We start from the raw sequence: 20337 nt of genomic DNA on the forward strand, positions 1-20337 counted from the left end.
CGTGATCTATTGGCTCTTTTTTTTTTTCTCTCCTATTTTTTATTTTTTAAAGGTTATTTTTCGATATACATCACCTATATCTAATGCTAAAAGTGAAACCTTTAATTAATACTATTTAAATTAATTAGTCCGTATGTAGTAAATAAACTTTTATTGTTATTATTATAAAAATTTAACACATGTTTATTTGTTTTTCCAACGCTAATGATTAAAAATAAATTTCTGTATGTATGTATGTATGTATGATAAAAAATATTTTGATTTGTTTTATTTAATTTTTGTTAAGTAATACTTTTATAAACAATATTTATTTATTTTTTTAATTATTCAATAGCAGTCCATTGAAATGGTATCTGTTTGTGCGTAAACTGTTAAAATGTCATCTAGAATGGAATTATAGGAAACGGTGTAGGTATTTAACCAATTGCGTCTTTCATTAATATAAGCATCAATATCTGTGTTGAGAATGTGAGACAAAAATTGTTCTCTTGTAATTTTTGATATACGATCTAGGGCCTCGCGTTTTTCGTTAACACAATCATCGTTCATTTTCAGAGAATTTTTGTACATTATCGCCAATAAACTTGAGTCATTTGAATCAATAATGTCATCGATTATACGTGATAAATCTTTTTCATTATTTTTAGTGCTTGATTCTGAAGATTTTAATAAACAGCTCGAGTTTGATTTACTGTTACACGGATTACTGTACAAACAAGTATTATTTTGAGTTGGTTGATCAAATTTGTATTTCAATAACAAACATTTTAGTTCATTTATTATATCTGCTGCGGATTTTGATACTTGAAAATCACTCTCATCTTCCAATGTCACTAATAATACCTGTAATTAATTATTGGATATATTAATATTTAGTTGATTATATTATAGCTATTAATATGATTAATAATTCTTACTCCAAGACAATTTTCCTTGGCCATATACTGAATAACTTTGTTTAATCGATTTTTTATTTCTTTATCATCGAGTTGGACGATTTTTTTGTGTTCTTTAGAAAATGTGACCGTTGGAAATTCACCATCTAGCATTCCTTGTTCAGTTAATTGAAACTTAATAAAATCATGCCAGTAACTTAAGGCATTTATTTTAACTTCCCAATGGAGATCTAAAATTGCGGCTACCACCATTGTATGATTTATTGTATCGAATACAGTATTTCTGTAATAAAAAAATAAATAATTTAAAAATTAATTTGTCGTTTTACATGCAATGCAATGTAATCCGTTACTTACGGCCACTGTCTATAAACATATAATTCTCTTATTAATATCACGACTTCTTTTCTAACAATAGCTTCACTTTCTTCACTGAATAATTTTATTGATCTTTCCTGAAATAATTGTAACAATTAAAGAGATAAAATAATTTATATAAGTTAATAAAAGTACTTACAATTAAATGTAATGAAGATAATTCTTTGTTCCATAGATTATTTATTCGTACAGCAATAGCTATGAATTTAAGAGCAGATGCTCGCACATAACTCTCTCCATCCTTCATTGCGATGTCGGTAACCAATGATAGAAGTTTATTTGTAAGAATAAGTTCTTGAAATGCTGGATATGCTGTTATTAAATAATACTGATTAGTAAGTAATTTAATTAATTTAAATTTAAAGATAAAAAAAAAAAAAATTTAACTTACTGGTCTCTGAAATATTGGCAATAACCATTAATACTTCCAAAACACTATCACGAACTTCCCAATTGCTGTCGTGTAATCTTTTATATAAAGTAGGCCCGATATTGTTCATGTGGCTCTCACTGTTGACCAACAATGCCAAATTTGGGGGCATAAAATTTTCTATTGCCAATTTACATATTTTTAATGCTCGTACACAAAGCTAAATCAATATTTGTACTACATCAATGTAAATATTGTAAATTGATAAATTAAAAATAAATAATTATTATTAAGTCTTACATTAGCTGAAATTCCTGAGTGATTTAAAACTTCTTGAGCTAAAGATAAAACACAAATGGTTTCAACGCAATCAGACCATTTGAATTGAAATTTTTCTGTCATAACCGCAACTCCATGTAACAAAGTTGATAATAAAATAGGAGTATCGACAATGGGATCTCCATCGAGTATCGACTTTCTTACAACATTTTTCAGGTTATTTGGAGGCTTCATACATTGAATTTGATTGTAACCATTACTATACTGAGCTTGGTGGCAGTTGTCATTGTTTTGACGTAATGCAGACAGCAAAATAGGACTGGTATCATGTGAATTTTTATTTGACATATATGGTATTTCGCCTCTACAATCACCACCATTATCTTGGATTTCATTGCTGTCGGTTTCGGATGTTACATAATTTTTTAATACATGACACATACTTTGAAATGGTATCACTGCAGTATCCTACGAAAAAAAAAAAAAAATTATTTATTATATTAATGGTATTTTATATATATGAAAAAAAAATATAAAATACTTACTCTGTCCATTAAATCGACAACTTCAAGCACCATCTCAATACAAGATTTACAGATTAATTCCAGCGGTAAATCTTCCTTTAGCATAACATCTCTTGCTTCGTATGCCAATCTCTGGATTGGTTGGCAAGTTATACTAAATACTTTATAAATAAACATTTCAAAAATATCATATTTTTTATAATTTTTTTCAAACATACAAACAATGGAGTAATCTGTAATTCCGATTAAATAATCCGAGTTTAAAATTGGTATTTTATATGAATTTATAAATTAAAATAATTACCATAGATACGACGACTTGATGATCAAATTTATGTTTAGTCTCTGGCGTACGAAAAGCCTGAACAGTTTGTAATTTTTTCCAGTAAATCAATGAAAATTTATTCGTCTTTACTAACTCGGTGATATAATTTTTAGATATAAATAAAGTCTGTAAATAACAATAACCCACATGAAATTTATTCCAAGCCTCTTGACTAACGACTGTTTCATTGTTTTCATTAGTTTTAAATCCAAATTTTAATTTACTAATAAACATCAAAACCCACAGCTTGTGAATATTCGTAAGAAATTTGGTACTGATACAAGCCTCAAGCAGTGCTTTAATCCGAACTTCGAGATTGGCAATGTCATAAAGTAAATTAGGAATGGTATTGTCCAAATTATTGAACAATATATTTTCTAGAATACTCGTTATTAAATTAAGTGTCGTTGACAGAACTCGCGTTTGATCTAAATATAAATCCTCAAGTGCTGTATGTACTTGAATACCATGGGTATCATTAATAAGTGGCTCGGATACTTTTTTAATAATTTCTGTACATAAATCAATATTTTGAGATTCATTTATAAGTAATTGATAAATAAATTTTTGACTTTCTCGAGTCACATACATTGTGTGATTGAATTGAGCAAATTTTATTACGTCTTTCCAGATGCCTGCAAAAATAATAATTTTTTTTTTTTTTTTTTTTATTTTCCAATACTTAGTTACATGATTATAATAATTAAAGAAAAATATATTTACCTGAATCAATAACCCATTTTCTACCACTATTATGACCAATAATGTCAATTAACATTGTAGTATAAGCCATTTTGACAGATGCTGATAAATCATCTCGCCTCAAATTAAATATATCGAGTATTTTATAATAAATATTTAATTCATTAAAATAATCAAAATAGTTTTGATTTTTTCCGATTGCTCCAATCAATTTTATAGTAAATACAGTCACTGGTTGACATGGTTTATTATCAATCCAAATTTGACATGCCTTTTCGATGTAATCTTTTATTATTTGACACTGATCATCGGCTAAAATAACGAGATTATTAATAACAGGTGTTATTCAATTTTTTAAGGTTATATCCATTAAAAGTTGAATAATTCAATGATTTCATAATAAAAATTTATTTACATTTGGTTAGTGAATTGGCAATATGAGTCAATAATAAATCCAAATATGTTGTTGAAGCGACATTATAATTTGGTAGTAAAAATAATTTTAAAACTTCTGACAATTTTTCATTAATACTTGATGTTTCCATTTTTTAATTATACTAAAAAAAAAAAAATAATAATGTGCGCGCGCGCCCGCCCACCATGGAAAATATATATATATATATATATATATATATATATATATATATATATATATATATATAGAAAATACGACGATAAATATTTGTGTTATTTATTAAAATTATTAAAAAAGCTGCAGGTGGCTCTACAGTTCAGTTGAATTGCTGACGACGAGTTGCTCTTTGGCTGATTAGAGAACCAGTTGGATTTTTACTGTCCCAAGGTAATAAGAGTAAGAAAGATTTTAGTATTTAACAACAGATGGTACTGAGTGGAGTGAAACATGTTTGATCTTTTGATACAGAAGGACAGAATGACATTATTATTAGAACGGTTTAAATGATTTAAAATGTTTAAAATTTCTTCAGGCCTAGGTGAGTAAAAAAACAGCTAATTGAAGTAATTAATTTTTATATTATCATTAAATAAGCAATCTTTCATGAACGATTGTATTGATGATGAAGCACTTCAAAAATTCCGAAAAGATCTAAAGGTGTAGAATAAAATTTTTAAATTTAATTAGCTTATTCGCGTTTCCGTGCTGTAGCGTACTGGGGCGGGCTAGGCTTCAAATTAAGTGTCAATAAATTTATTTCCAATGATTGTTATATATGAATCGATTCGTTTTTGCATTCCCTACAAGGTTATTAGGCCGAACAGTCGATTAGTATCTCTATATCTAAAAAATGTTTATGACATTTAGATCTGTAAGAAAAGTTAATAAAATTTGAAAAATTACGTCGATTTGAATACTTTCCGATCGATACTTTTATCGGGAAAATTTTAACCGTATTCGGGATCTGGTTCTAATAATATTTAGGCCAAATGTCCTCATTTTCGGATTTACTTGACATTATTAATTTAGACTTACTTTTGAAACTGTCTAAATAAGTTGTGTTGAAACTGTCAACAGTTAAAAAAATCATCAAAAATTTATTTAATATACGAAAATTATCTAAAAACAACGCAGAAACTGTTTAAAATTCCCACGTTTACGTTTTTTCGCATTACTGAATGCTTTCGTTCTGATGCTTCAAAATAAATCATAATTAGTGATTATTTTTCAGCCTTGGACCGTTCCTTTTCATTTCATATATTTTTTTTTTTTTTTTTTTTTTTTTTTACATTTAATTTGTTCTTTTCTAAAATAAATTTAAGTTTAATGAACGTTGTTTTGGCGCGATTTTTATAGTTAATCTCTTTGGTTTTTTTTTTTTTTTTTTTAATTTCATGATTTCTATTTGTTTGCTATAAAATAATGGTTAATTCGTTATCATTAAAGTTATTCTATTGTTATTCTTATCCATATTTGTGAGTATTATTAATAACACTATATTTATTTGGACGACATGCGCTATGACCTAAACGAGAACAGTTGCGCGGTGTTAAGGATCGCGCAGTCTTAGGGAAGCAGGCGCACTAGTCCGTTCGGCACAGTACACAGTATTACAGTAAACCAGCCAGACAGTTGCTTGTGGTTATATCCTCTATTTGGTCGCATTTTTTATTTAACAAATATTGTACTTTTTATTTTTATTTTCGTGAAAAAATAACTGACCTTTCTACTATATACTAATAAATGTTAATATTCTGGTTTTTTTTTTTTTTTTTTTTTTTTTTTTTTTTTTTTTTCATTGATTACTAACATTTGAACCTAGCGACTGGTGATAGGAGGAAGGGTAGAATAAAGTTTATTAATTTTTTCGATTTTTATGTTTACTTTAAATTGTTGTCGAATCCTAATGTTTGTACTTAAAATTGAAAATGTTTTCAATACTCATTCAAATATTTTATTTTATTTTGTGGTAAAACAGTTATTCATTCTATCTTGTTTTGTTAAAGACATGTTATATCTTTTATTGTTGAGAACCCAGTAGGTTGTTCACTAGTTATTGTTTTTTTTTTTTTTTTTTTTTTTCCTTAATTTGTGCGAAAATGTGTTGATAGTGATTTAATTTTAAGTACTATTATCTTATACAACTGCCACAATATGAATAAAAAAGTTTTGCAGTGTAAATTTTTATTAATCTATTAATAATGGGTGTTTTAATATAAAACTAATATTATTCTGTTTAAAGCTGATAAATTGAAACTGAAAAACATGTATTGCTGTTTAAATTCATAAACTATTAAAAATAACTGTCAAACATAGACTCTTTGTATAATCGGTCTTAAAAAAATGACACCACTTGGTACTTACACGATAGTGTTTATGGTTAATATTTTTTTTCAGACGATTGTCGAGGGTGAGTGTTTAACAACTATTAATTATTTTATTTACCATTAATTTTAACTATTAATCTCAAGGGTATTCATTTTAATATCCAAATAAAACATAATTTTAAGTATTTCGACAATATGTTTACATAATACTATTAATCTAAGTGCCCAATAAATTACATCATAAATAACAGTTTTAAAATCTCTAAAATATCAATGATGAGAGTCGATGATCTGACACTATTTATAATTATAAACTTTATAAATTTTAAAGTTTTACAAGCTGACCGGTGTACCGATCTGTTACTAACTGAATGGTATATAGCTAATTAAGCGCGTATAATTACAAAGTCATGTAGAATAATGAAATTTATAATGACGGAACAATTGTCTTTGATGCCTTAAATTAATGCTGTCGATAACACTTAATTTTTTTTTTTTTTTTTTGATAGCTTAATTCAAGTTGATTAACCATTCGGTAAAATTCAAAGCTTAAATATTTTGTGTAATTTCAAAATACTTAAACAAATATATGATAATAAGTTGTTTTGTTTATTAATTTTTTGACTTTTAATAAAAATTTAAAACAACATGAATATGCTTCTTAGTAACAAAATTTTTATTAATATAATTGATGCATCAAGTATGGGATTAATATGTCAACAAAAATCTTATATTAATCCTTAGCCTATTATGAATTTTTTTTTTCTTATTATCAGATTAACTAGTGCACTTACCTAACTATAAGGTTTATTTGAATTTTAAAGAATTAAAGAAAAAACAATTGTATCTATTGCCAATATCGTTATTAATCAGAATAAATAAGTATAAATGAATTCTATTAAGAATTAATAATTAAGATACATGCTCATCAAAATTAAAGTCGTTGAGCAGTTAACACTATTTTTGTATTTTAAAGAAATGACTGCTATTGCATAAATGCTCCGTATATCCTGTTGAGGATATATTTACCACAGACGGAAATAATTACCTCGTGTATTCACACGGTAATAATAATAATAATAATAATAATAATAATAATAATAATAATAATAATAATAATAATAGCGATCAAACGTGGAATTTTCACACTATATAACATTAATATGAAGTGAATGAGCGCAAAACATTAAGAGACTAAAGTGGAATAGGGAAAATATTGCGGGTGCAAAAGAGTTGAAGATTATATTAAAGTCTATGTAAACTATGCTTACATACTCTCTATTCTATGTATATATACAGAAAAGAGATCATTCCTGTGGTAACATTATCCAAACAGACATTTTTTTTTATACGCATGTGAATATTATTATTATTCATGATTTTTCATTATATTTTTACTGATTCGATATCATTATTTCGTCATATATCAATGCTTCTTAATAAAAGTAACAAGTTTAATTATTAATTACCAATCATTCTTAAAATAGAAAAAAATGAGGCTCAAAGAAAGAAGTGTTTGTTAGGTGAAAAAAAAAAAAAATATATATATATATATATATATATATATATATATATATATATATATATATATATATATATATATATATATATATATATATATATTGAAACATTTTTAGGTATGTAATTTGTAAAAGTATTGATTCATTTTTGGTTATGACTTGGTTACAATGTTGGAAAGTTATCATCTAAAAGTTGTTGGAAAAATAAAAAAAATATTTGGAAAACGTAATACGGGGTTGGTTGGTATATGTGTATCTTTTATACTAAGGTTATTCTCACGACAAGTTTCAAACTCAAAGCACGAACTCAATTCTTGGAAAGCTAGAGGAGTTAAAGGTACTTCACCTATCCTGGATAACAGAAACTATATAGAGAAGGAGAACTATATCCCACCTGTACTTAGTAACTATATCGTCACTTTCTACAACCAGTACAGCTTAACGTACCGAGTAGGATTAACTCCCTCCGTAGACAACTCGTTATATTGCTACCGACTAATAACTATAACAACACCAAACTCAGACTGATCATAATTATTAGTATAATGATAGACAATATAGTTATTTATAAAATATTTTAAATATTTTTCAACAAAAAATTATCCAATTTCATATCTATTTATATTTTTATATTTAATTCTCAAATGTATTATAATATTATAATATTATAATATTAATTACTTGTCATCATCGACAATGAGTGATACGATACAACTATGCATGGTTAGAGTTTAAAGCTTCAAGTTAGCCAGACACCCCGTGGGTAAAACCGACCTCAATTCAAGTGAATGCAAATTACCAGTGTAGTAGTGATACGTCTACTATAACTATTACTACTACTACTGCTAGTACTTTTACTTCAGTACCAGCAACAGCACACCATTCTATTCTGTTTCATTTTACGCCAATTCGATACATGCATTCCCTCTTGGCCACTACGTGGATTCGTTCAGTAGTCGACTTTTCGCGCGATAATTTTATTAAATATTTGCTCATTTTTTTATTTTTTTATTTTTTTATCCAACTACCTCTCTCTCTCTCTCTCTCTCTCTCTCTCTCTCTCTCTATCTCTATCTGGATAAGCGATCGTTTCTTTATTTTTTTATTTTTTTTTATTTTTCTACTCAATATACAGTTTTGCGCCCTCCATGATAGAATTCAATACAATACTTTGTTCAACCTTTTTTAAGATTTTTCAAGAAATAAATTCTGTAGAGTAAAGTTACATAGTTATCTTTATTTTTTCTCTAATAAATTCAAGTATACGTCTTTTTATAATAGCATTATTATTATTATTATTATTATTATCATCATCATCTGTTCCACTGTTCTACTTTAATGACTTGTTATGCCTAATTAATTTCATTAAATTTTTCAAGAGTTGTTATAATAATAATAATAATAATAATAATAATAATAATCATCTAATGAATTAAACACAAGTGCATAGTGATATATTTTTTTATGCATGACAATGTAATTGTAGTTGATAGAATATTAATTGCACTATATGAAATTTAATAAGCTAAGGTTATCAAAAATAACTTAATGTATGTAAATACATTAAAGTATATTTAAATTTCACCTAATAAGTAAATTTTTTTTTTTTTAATATTTTAATTATTATATAACCAATATTTACGAGTAAAACAAATAAAAATTGTAAGAAATAGAGTGAAAAAGCAATACGATTTCCTGCGGAAGTGTCACCGTGGGAGTAAAGTCGTCGTGTTGCTTCTGTTGTTGATCGTGTCGGTGTTGTCTACCCCACGGTGTCTGCGGTTTTCGTCAAGGTCTTTGTAACCAGTCTAAAAGTTTTCCCTTATATGCCTTTAATGCAACCAGAGGTCTTCTTTTCATTTTTCAATTTTATTAAATTTTTCATTCTACTTATCATTCCATTATCATAGACAATGAAATTTTTTTTTATTATCTAATTAGTAATACTTTTTATTATATATTAATATCTTTTTTATATTGAGAAATTTAATTTTCTGTATTTTTATTTTCGTTTTGAAAATATTTTATAAAGTTATACTGGATATATCATAAAAAAGTTTGATAAAGTGTGACCTGTATCCATTAACTGTTTGCCCCATTGAACGTATATACAGGAAACTTTGTATATGAGTAGTCTACATTCTCATCTTTAACTTTTGAAATTGAAATTTTGTTGATATCAAATATAACATCAGCTAGCAATCTATACGAAAAAACATATATAAATAAAAATTTAGATTAATTATTCTAAATAAAGTTTAACTAAAGCTGTGTTAAATTCTTCAAGTAATGAATAATTTTTAATGTGAATATAAATAAAAAATATTAACCATATAAACATTCTTTATTGACATAACAAAAAATAATTAGTTAACAAGTTTAAGATCATTTTTATAATTTAGGTTCAATAATTATATAGGTCAATTGCTTTTATTCAATTGTGGATGTACATATATATATATATATATATATATATATATATATATATATATATATATATATATATATATATATATATATATATATATATATATATATATATATATATATATATATCTATCTATATATAGAGACAGAATTGAAGTGATGAAGCTCGCAGCATGCTGCAGCGTTCTGTACCTTGGCGCCTCTCGAAATTCACCCGGATAAAAAGAAAAAGAATAAAAGATAAAGTATAGAAAAAATATAAAAAGATAAAATAATAATAATATTAATAATAAATCCGAGGTCATTGCACTGTCCAAACGAATCTCAAAGTAATAGCAAGTATGAATGAATATAATCATCTAAAAGTTCCTCTATTAGCTACTCCTATTTTTACAATATTTATTTTTTAACTTTTATCAAATAAAAAAATAATTTTTTAAATTTCAAATTATATACAAATTTATATTATTGTTGTAAGCAATCAACGCTCTATATTTAATTATTAATAATTATACTTATAGAGCTCAAAAATTTATTCAATTAGCAGTATATTTTCTCAATTTAATCACACTTTTACTGACGACGCACTTTTGTACTGAAATTCTCGTTCTTATTACTATACCTTGAGAAGACAAAATAAGCAAAAACGATAACTACCCGGTCGTTTAGTATTTTCAAGTAGTTTTGAAGAATAAGAAAAGAAAAAAAAAAAAAAAAAAAAAAGAAAAGGAAAAGAGGAAGAAGAATATGTCTCACGACAGGACGGTAAAATAAAACCAGTGAATGATGAGAGTAGAAAATTTTAACTACTAAAACTTGAACGGCTAAATAGTCGAGTTAAGTAACGATGAATTATTATTCCATTTAAAATATTTATTGCTTAATCAATGGCATTGATAAAATTTTATTTTTAAAGAGCTTTAAATTATTATCATTCTTTAGAATATGATTAAATCATTATTATTCTAGAGTAATTATAATATATTATTAATTGCTTTAAATTAAAATATTGTTTTTATTTTTGATGTTATCATTTACGGTTTAACCGGTATTTCTGTTTTTTTTTTTTTTTTTTTTTTTTTTTTTTTATAATTCTAGCTCGTTTTCTCGAAATACTTTTTCCTTGATAAAAAAAGAAAATGCTGTGACGCTCAGTATCAGTGACCCAGTTTAAGAAAAGAATCCCTTAGGGGAAATAAGAAGAATCCTGGGTGATGCTTTTCGAAGTGATCTTTAGACAATTTAATGTCACATGGAATTTATAGTTAACGAGTTTGTGCTTGCTTTATTATTTTTTCTTTTTCTTAATCTTTCAACTATACTTTTTTAACAGTATGCAGTAAAAAATTTTGCCTCATTTTTTATACAAATCGTGTGTATTGATACCGGACGGATAACATTTTTTTTATAGTTTTTAGGTAAACGCTTAATGTATAGTTTACAGATTTTTTACTTAGTAGAGTATAAAAAAATTTACTAATAAATAAACTTTTAACGATTCAAATTAATAATTTTTTTTTTTTTTTTTTTTTTTTTTTTTAAATATAATGTGTTATAGTTAAAGTATGAATTTGGCTAATTTTGCTAGAGTATACATATAAATTATTTACATACAATACACAATAGCTTCGCAATGAGATAAATTTTCAATTAATCTCAAGTTGTAAACATTGGCCGTTAATTAATGAATAAAACTACTCTTACTCACGCGATTTTCTAGCATGAGCTATATTTGTTTATGTATATATAAGGTTAACTTTATTTACGCGAGTGGGCATCGTATAGATAACTATTTTAGCTGTATTTAAAAAAAGATTTATTGTTTTTCTGGAAAAAATGTAGTATTTTGAAATTATATAGGAACGTCTTTAATCTGAGAAAATCCATATTTAATAAATAAACAAGGAGTAGTATATACATATACATATAATGGAATAAAAATTTATATATAATGTGTGGGAAACATTCTCATGAGTAAATTCCATGCTTCTTATATTTGGCTGACGTCACATTTAGTTTCAGTTGGGGTCAGCCCGGTGTTTCCTCATGCGTAATTCCTCCTTCTTAAGATTCCCACCCGTTTTTGAGGAACTAATCCAACGTTAAGACTGACAGATGTATGGGAAAGAATTCAGCACAACCACATAACACGTGAATATTCATTTTTACCTTTAGTTTTCATTTATTATTCTCATTTTACTATAAAAATAAATAAAATAAATTATAAAAGATTTTAGATTTAATTAATAACTAATAATGTTTGATCGGTAAATAAATCGGAGTATACTTATAACGTTCAATTTAAAGTGGTGGGAATTTAGATTGATAAGAATAGAAGATAACAGACCGGGCATTGGAAATGAAAGTTAAAAAAAAACAGAAAAACTGTATTTGGAAAAGACAACCCGCCATTGAAACCGCATTCGAGTGGAAAGATATTTTAACCACTATGCGCTATGGACTACGGTATGAGTAAGAATCGATCCATTCTCCTGGTTCATACTCAAATTTACTCCCACCAAAGTCTAGTCCTTATTATTCCGTCTCTTATTCGTCTTATTCGTTTTACCGCTGCCGTGCGAAAATTTATATCAATATATATATATATATATATATACTCTCACTAATTTTCTCCCAGATTGTCATGTGTTCCAGCCTCAACCTATTTTCGTATTACTGCTTGAGAGAAATTGGCAAGGCGCCATGTAATGGCCAACGCACTGAGTACAGTAGTAGTATATATAGTATGTACTGCCGTCATAAGTATATTTGGTATTGTGATATTTTCCATCAGCAATACCGTTTAGACGAATTTCTTATTTATTATTTAGTACAACTATTTGTACCATCCCTCCTACTTAATAGCAATATGCCGTCATACCTCAAAATAAAAAGATTACTCTGCATATAATTTTAATTTTAACACTGACCGGCCATATTTATTAAGCTCTAAATTTGCCATGGTGAATCGGCTAGCAATCAATTTTTTATTTAACTAAACTAAATATAACTGGCTAACTTTAAAAATTTTTTAATTAATTAAATTTAGAAACTCTAAATAAAATACATAAATGCCAATGATTGTGTGTTATTATATCAGGTGTATCGCATTTCATATTGAGCGCATTTCATATTGAGTGTATAATATGTAAAGCTCATAGTAACGTAACGTGAATTTGATATAATTAAAAAAAATTTTAATTATTATTCAATTAAAAAAATATCAAATATTTTATTTAATAATAAATGAATAGTAAAGAAATAAATAGATAATTTTGTTTGCATCCCTTTAAAACCAGAAAAAGTTACTAGTGGTGAAGCGTTATTTCCGCGTCGGTAGAGAATGCAAATCAAATGCGGCGTTCTGTGATTTGGCACAGCTCCTAAAATGAGTTTCGCACGCGTTCGAAAGCAAAAGATAGATGAAAGAGATAAAATAATACAGATGGTAAGAATAGATAACATTAACCGTTCTACATGACAGACAGTGTACATATACGTTAGTGGGGTAGATTCTATTGATATGTAATGGTTCATATTATAGATGATAAACATCAAATTTTTCAATAAAATCATTCTTTACTTTTTTTTTTTTTTTTTTTTTTTTTTTTTATCATAATCAGAGTAAATAATTAATAAATTTTTGTTACAATTCAGCTGAATGAGTAATTCCTATTCGAAGATTCTATGAAATATATTAAATAAAGTAAAGCTAACTCAATTAGCTATGAAACCAGTTCACTGAAAGTTTATAATTGGAGAACAGTAAACGTTAAACTGTAAGTAGAAATGGAGTAGACAGCGAAAACCAACTTTGTATGTTCAATAAATTCAATCTAATGTGTAAGCTTATTATTTTGTCAAAATATTTATTATACTAGCATATATTTTTTATTTATTTGTTGACACTCTAAAAATAATTTATTATCTTACAATTAAAAAATAAATTAACTACATATAATAATATCTATAACTATATCCTCTTTAATACACAAAATAAGAGATAAAGTAAAATAAATGCAAGATTATAAGAGAGTTAAACTGAGAAGATAAAGGCTCACTGGTGTCCCTTATTCCGCAATAGGTCTTTCCGTGTATAATGAATGTCGAGTGCTCTCCACTCAAAGGTTAACTTTGTTATCATAATCTTATTAATAATAGTCTCTTTCTTTTTACTCATTAATACTATCACTCTATTGTTAAAATATTATATTATATATATATAGTAATTAATTAATTATCAAGAAAGAAAATAACAATAATGATTATTATAATTTTTTTCGACAATATCATTTAATAATCGACTATCATCGAGTAGGGTAAAAAATTTTTCATAATTATTTAAGTGCACTACTAAGCCGTTTAAGACGCAAAAATTTTTTAAACCATTTATGATCATGTTTTTATATTGATGTTCGGATAGAAAATAGTTTATTTATTTATAACTAGACTAATTTAATTTGTTTTTTTGATCGTACTGAATTATTGTCGCTTTACTTTCTAGTTTGATTTTTTATTGGAGCACATCAACTTCTTGAAATAGAAGACTCTTTAGTTAAAATAGTACTTCTTTGGTATCTCAATAGAGAAAAAAAAAAAAAAAAAATTTTTTTTTCTTCAGATTTTTCCTCTCAGTATCGTCCCTATCAGTACCGTCGTCTTAGTCGTCGCCGAGAACATCGACGACGTGACTTGTATAGTATACTGCGACTTGTCTAAAACGATAGTAAAAAAAATAAAAATTATCAAAAAATAAAAAAGAAAGAAAAGTTTCCTTTAAACTCAATAGAGCTAAACGATGTATATAGTTTATTGCCATTTAGATGTATAGGTTGATTCAACTTTATTAACAAAGAAAATATCTGTATAGTTGTATTAATTATTATCAATATAAAATATAGAAAATATATTACGTACATAGATACACTATATAAGTCTCGAACGATTTGTAATAACTAATAGTATCCCCCATATAGCGACTAACCAAACTTACTTTGGTAATACATGGTTATCTATTGGATAATATTTTAGATCAACACTATAGACTATAACTGTTTTGCCAAATTGCCAAAACAGTTTGAATAACTTAAAAATAAGTGATTGAAACATATAACATGTAACACACTTGTATATGCATTGAAATTTTTCGGTTTTTCATGAGATTAAATATTATTATAACTTACTTATACAATAAAAAGTTTTTTATTGTAAAAAAAACTAAAAAATTATTTCAATAGAAATAGATAAAATTTTCTTATATATGTTTAACAGTTATAAATATTTTATATGCAAAGTTACACGATCTTTAAGACGCATGAGACCGAGAAATCCTACTCGGATGTGCTTGCTCACTTGTAACTGTAAAGAAGCATATTTCAAGCTATCATAAATCTTACCCTTTCTCTATCTCTTTCTCTTTCTCTTTCCCTTTTTCGTAGTAACTTTAGAAGCTACCCTTGAGTAAACGTAAATTCTAGGACGATTCAAAGGAAATAATATCACATTTATTTGGATGCGTGAGATAGATAAATGTATAGCCGGTATCATTTGCTCTAGTACTTTTTTGACCGTAACAGTTAAATTTTCTTGATATAAACAAAATGAAAACTATAAATATATATTCTCAATATTTTAAGACTTTTCTTTTTAGAGAGGCTTATATAAAAGCAAAATTTTAAACAAGAAATGGTATGTGACAATTTCACTTTGCTTTACTATGAGAACTTGTAAATTTTGTACCAGTTTTCTTATAGTCCGGTGTTATTATGCACACTATGGACATATAGTAAAATTCATTGGAAATTTTTTGCAGTGTATATATCTAAACAAGTAAAGAGACAAGCAATAAATGGTGTCGATAAGCAATTGATGAAAAAACGAACACCCGAAGCGTATAGAGCAAAACAAATAATTCGTCAAACTGGATCGGTTTCCAATGTATTTATTTTTTTTTTTTTTTTTTTTTTCCTCAAATTTATCAGATATACGTTTTATTTGTCGATAGTTGTAATATGAAAATGACTGAAAGAGAATTACAGTAATATAAAACTCATAGATCCCTCATACACGGAAGATTTTAAGTATAGTATAATGAATAAAAACCCATGATACATATTGCTATAGATATAGACGAATAATTAATTGCGTTTCCAATTTTAACAGCCATGACCCATGTATTTGCAAATTTTTCTTTCTTCCTTCCTTCCTTCCTTCCTGCCTACTTTTCTTTTTTTAACTTCCCGCTATGAAAATCAATGATTTTCAAAAATTATAAAGTTGTGTATTGATTTTATCCTCATTTTCTAGGAAGCTATTTTGATTATTCTTACGTGGATGCCCTGAAAAAGTGAGTGTTGGAATTGGAGTGTTATTAGATCATTTTGCAGGGTGTAAAAAATTTTTTAGCGCTTAAAAAATTGTATCGAATGCTGCAAACCGCGAATAAAAATTACAGCAAAGAATTTTCTTATATAGTTTAGTAAACATTTTTCTATTGACAATTGTTGTTGTTTTTGAGTGTTTTTTTTTTTTTTTTTTTTTTTTTTTTTTTTTTTAATTGTCATTATTGATTTTTTATTTGAATGGATTTAATTTTGAGTTTTCTATTGATGAGACAAAATGGTACAAAATGTGGTACCATTTCATGTTGGTCACGCTCGCCAAGCAAAGTTTGTCGAAAAAGTAATTAAGGGATGGATCGTCTAGTATTAAACTTAAATATACCCTAAATTGGTCGCCATTGTGAATACCAAATGTAACTTAACTGTTCACTTATTCCTTTCTTATTGAAGATTTTAATGAAAATTGGCATCAATATTTTTATATCAGGTGTATAATAGAAGTAATATTTACAAACGGCTATCCAAATGTTTCTATAATAAAATTATAAGATGTGCTATCTATCCACATATCAATTGTTACCTATCGTTATGTAATAATAATAGTAATGAAAATGTTTGCCTGACTATAACAAGAGTTCAATATATACTTATTGTACAATTTACATGAGCGGTAATTAAAAATACTTTAACAATATTATACTATTTTATTTTTAAATAACTAAAATATATTTCAAAAGATATCGATCAAAACACGGATGCTGGATAAATATTCCGGAAAAATTTTTAAATGGCGATAAAAGAAATAGAAAACGGCAACTAATCTAGCTTTAAATATATGTATATATACATACATGTTATCATACTGTATGATTTTTGGATAATGCATTTAATATATTTATTTAATGTGACATATCGTTATTGCCTATAACCTAGTAAGTGGGTTAATAACAAGAGATTTTGAATTTGGCTGTAAGCCAAATGTTGACACTGGGCTCTATATATAGATTATTTTTTTTTTTTTTTTGATTTTGTTTTGATAACAAAAATTATTAAAAAATTCAAGTATTAATACCTCACTGATGGTTATTAAATTTTTTAAGCCTAAAAATGAATGAATAAATAGTTAATTTATAATACTACATATGCAAAATAATTTTTTAAATGATGACGAAGATTTTTAAATGCATTAATTGATTAAATAAAAAAAATTTTAAATAGATGAATAATTTATGTAGAACAAAAGTAGCTTTGATAAATCAATTTTGTATTAATGTACATATAAATATTAAAGTATGTAACAAAATCAACAAAAACCACTACAACAATACAGAGATAGAGAAACACATGGCAAGTATTATATAGAACATACAACTTAATCTAACTTGCTTGGAGTATAGAATCGTATACGATCAATTTCTGACCAAGTAAACGGAACGAAACAAAGGGAGCAAGAGAACATCACTCTGCTTCAATTCAACCAGTACACAAAGACTTTGTAAATTTAATATAAGCATTAGGGCTTACTATCATTTCAACTAAAATGTATTTTCGTCAAAATAAATAATGTTTGTGCTTTTAAATTATACATTTGATATTCTTTAATTCTATAAATTTATATGATATAATAATAAATCTATATTTTTAAAAAATGTATTATGAATTAAACAAACTTTATGATATATATATATATATATATATATATTTTTTTTTTTTTTTTTTTGTGATGTTTATCTTAGGAATGGAACCATGGAAAAAAAGCGAAAAAAATGGAGAACAAGGATCAGAAATACAATTACCATGTATTTTAAAAAGTCCAAAATGTGGTGGGCTTCACAGTATCAAATGGTACAGAGGTAGCCAGAGAATACTCATATTCAGTGAAAGTGCTGGAATAACACGTGGAAATAATGATATTGCAGCAAGGTAAACATTATATTGATTAAATTGATTTTTTATTTATTGATATTTTAATGACATTTATTGTACTATTGTATTATTGACATAGTTAAATTTTATATATAATTTCATGCTAGTATCTGTAATAATAAATCTTACACACGAGATATATGTAATAATTTTTATTTTATAATTATATTTTTAAAATAATAAATAATTAACTACAATAGATCAACAATGAATTACAATCAAAATGCTACCAAAACATATCTCAAAATATCTGATTTAAAACTAGAAGATGAAGGTTTATACAAATGTGAAGCTACGTATTTAGCTGTTAATAGGGAGTGTAATAATGTACAACATATAACTCTCAATACCACTGGTGAGTAATTTAATTATATTAATAATTAATAGATAAATTGTATAATTTTTTTTTTTTTTCATTGTTTACATTTCTTTCATCATCTTATTTATTGATTTAAAAAGTCATTAAATTTATCTATTTATTTATTAATATTATCGTTTTTCCTTAAACTAAAAAGTTACATTTATTATTATTATTATCATCATCATCAAATAAAACTTTTGATCGTTTAAAATATTAATTTGAATAAATATTTACCAACATATAATTTCCACGGCAAGTGTTATAAAATAAAATAGAAAAATAGAATAAATAAAAGAATAACTTGAAGTATAGTATAAAACCGTAAAGAAGCTTTACTAGCCTGAAACTTGTTTTACCGAACATTGGAAAGTATTTTATATGGCTGAGTTTCTTCTTGAAAATTAATGTTCTTTCTCAGTTTAAAGTTTTTAATACGAAAAGTAACTTGATATTCTTTTTGAAAAATTGTCATATAGGACATTGGAAAATCTAGACGGTGAATTTTTAATACAAAAAAATATGATAAATTTTAATTTCGAATCTTAATTTTTTTTTTTTTTTTTTTCATTTTATTTAAATTATTACAATTTTTAAAAACATAATAATAATAAATGAAATAGATTTATGCAACTGACGTAAAGTTGATGGAAAAATGTTAAAAGTATATACCAATAACATGTATTACTACTACATTATGTATATGTAGCTTAAAAAATAAATCAAGAAATGAATGAATGAATGACGTCTATAATATAATATAGTGGGTGCTCTTATAGCTTTCCAGCTGTGAAGCTGGCAAGAAAGTCGTGCTTATTGAAAAGTTTATTCATATTCAAAAGTTGAATTTATAATTTCAACAAACTCAATCCTCTACTCTTATCCAGCATTTGCTACTAGCTGTTTTTTTTTTTTTTTTTAATAATTTTTTTATTTGCTCTCTCTCTTTTTACCCTATTCTTGATGTTAAATTTATTAAAGTAAAAAATTTAAAAGCTAATAATATAGGATTTTTCATAGATAAATTTAAATTAAATTATTTTTATAATATTTCAGTACGTCCTAAATTTTTACGGATTACAGAAGAAGATGATAATACAAATTTAACTTCAGGGACTATTTTAGGGCCAATTAATGAAGGTACATTAATGACTTTAAATTGTGAAAGTGATCAAGGAAAACCCGTACCAACTGTAGAATGGTATAAGGGCGATAAGAGACTTAAAGGTATATATATATATATATATATATCTATTTATTTTATTTCTTAAAACTTTTAGTCTAAGTTGAAAAGTATTATTCAATATAATGTAAAATCAATGTAAGTAATCGTAAAAAACATTGACAGCAGAAAAAACCTACCTCAGTAGAATAACTAGCATAAAATTGTACTAAATCCATTCCAGCAGACTCTAATTAAAATACTCACAATATTAAGAGACAATATTATAATATACTATAATTTTCTACTGAAAATGAGATACATATACTTGCTACTATTGTTGTTAGTTGTCTCTCATTGTTGAATAAACCGGTAGTAGCTTACACA

General features: G+C 25.9%; 2 protein-coding genes and 1 long non-coding RNA gene across 13 annotated transcripts in view; 1 reads left to right on the plus strand and 2 right to left on the minus strand.

Annotated features, from left to right (window-relative positions):
- Window positions 1-136: 136 nt before the first annotated feature.
- LOC141526934 (integrator complex assembly factor Brat1) lies at window positions 137-4042 on the minus strand. The gene is given in 11 exon segments (XM_074242092.1): window positions 137-843; window positions 918-1179; window positions 1254-1351; window positions 1414-1586; window positions 1666-1864; window positions 1945-2391; window positions 2469-2650; window positions 2653-2680; window positions 2752-3407; window positions 3496-3786; window positions 3890-4042. Coding segments are annotated over 11 exon segments (2982 nt in total). The 5' UTR covers window positions 4020-4042; the 3' UTR covers window positions 137-327.
- Window positions 4043-4225: 183 nt separating this feature from the next.
- The window catches only part of Nrm (neuromusculin), a 33699-nt gene continuing 17587 nt past the window's right edge, over window positions 4226-20337 (plus strand). For 2 of the 11 annotated variants that reach the window (XM_074242416.1, XM_074242412.1), the window contains exons 1-4: window positions 5385-6299; window positions 18241-18427; window positions 18631-18785; window positions 19845-20015. In XM_074242416.1, the coding sequence (XP_074098517.1) occupies window positions 6233-6299; window positions 18241-18427; window positions 18631-18785; window positions 19845-20015 (580 nt within the window). In that variant the 5' untranslated portion in view covers window positions 5385-6232. Of the gene's footprint in view, window positions 4428-5368; window positions 6300-18240; window positions 18428-18630; window positions 18786-19844; window positions 20016-20337 lie in introns of those variants that run through there. The other 9 variants (XM_074242408.1, XM_074242410.1, XM_074242409.1 and 6 more) reach the window with 9 other exon arrangements.
- On the minus strand, window positions 12031-13241 carry LOC141527438 (uncharacterized). The gene is made up of 2 exons (XR_012479197.1): window positions 12451-13241; window positions 12031-12362 (listed from the first exon to the last, which is right to left on the minus strand). It is a non-coding gene; the product is annotated as an uncharacterized LOC141527438 (long non-coding RNA).

The sequence above is a fragment of the Cotesia typhae genome, unplaced genomic scaffold (genome assembly GCF_013202065.1).
Source record: "Cotesia typhae breed Kobodo isofemale line unplaced genomic scaffold, CoteBio_Ctyphae contig_4, whole genome shotgun sequence".
NCBI classification, from domain to species: Eukaryota; Metazoa; Arthropoda; class Insecta; order Hymenoptera; family Braconidae; genus Cotesia; species Cotesia typhae.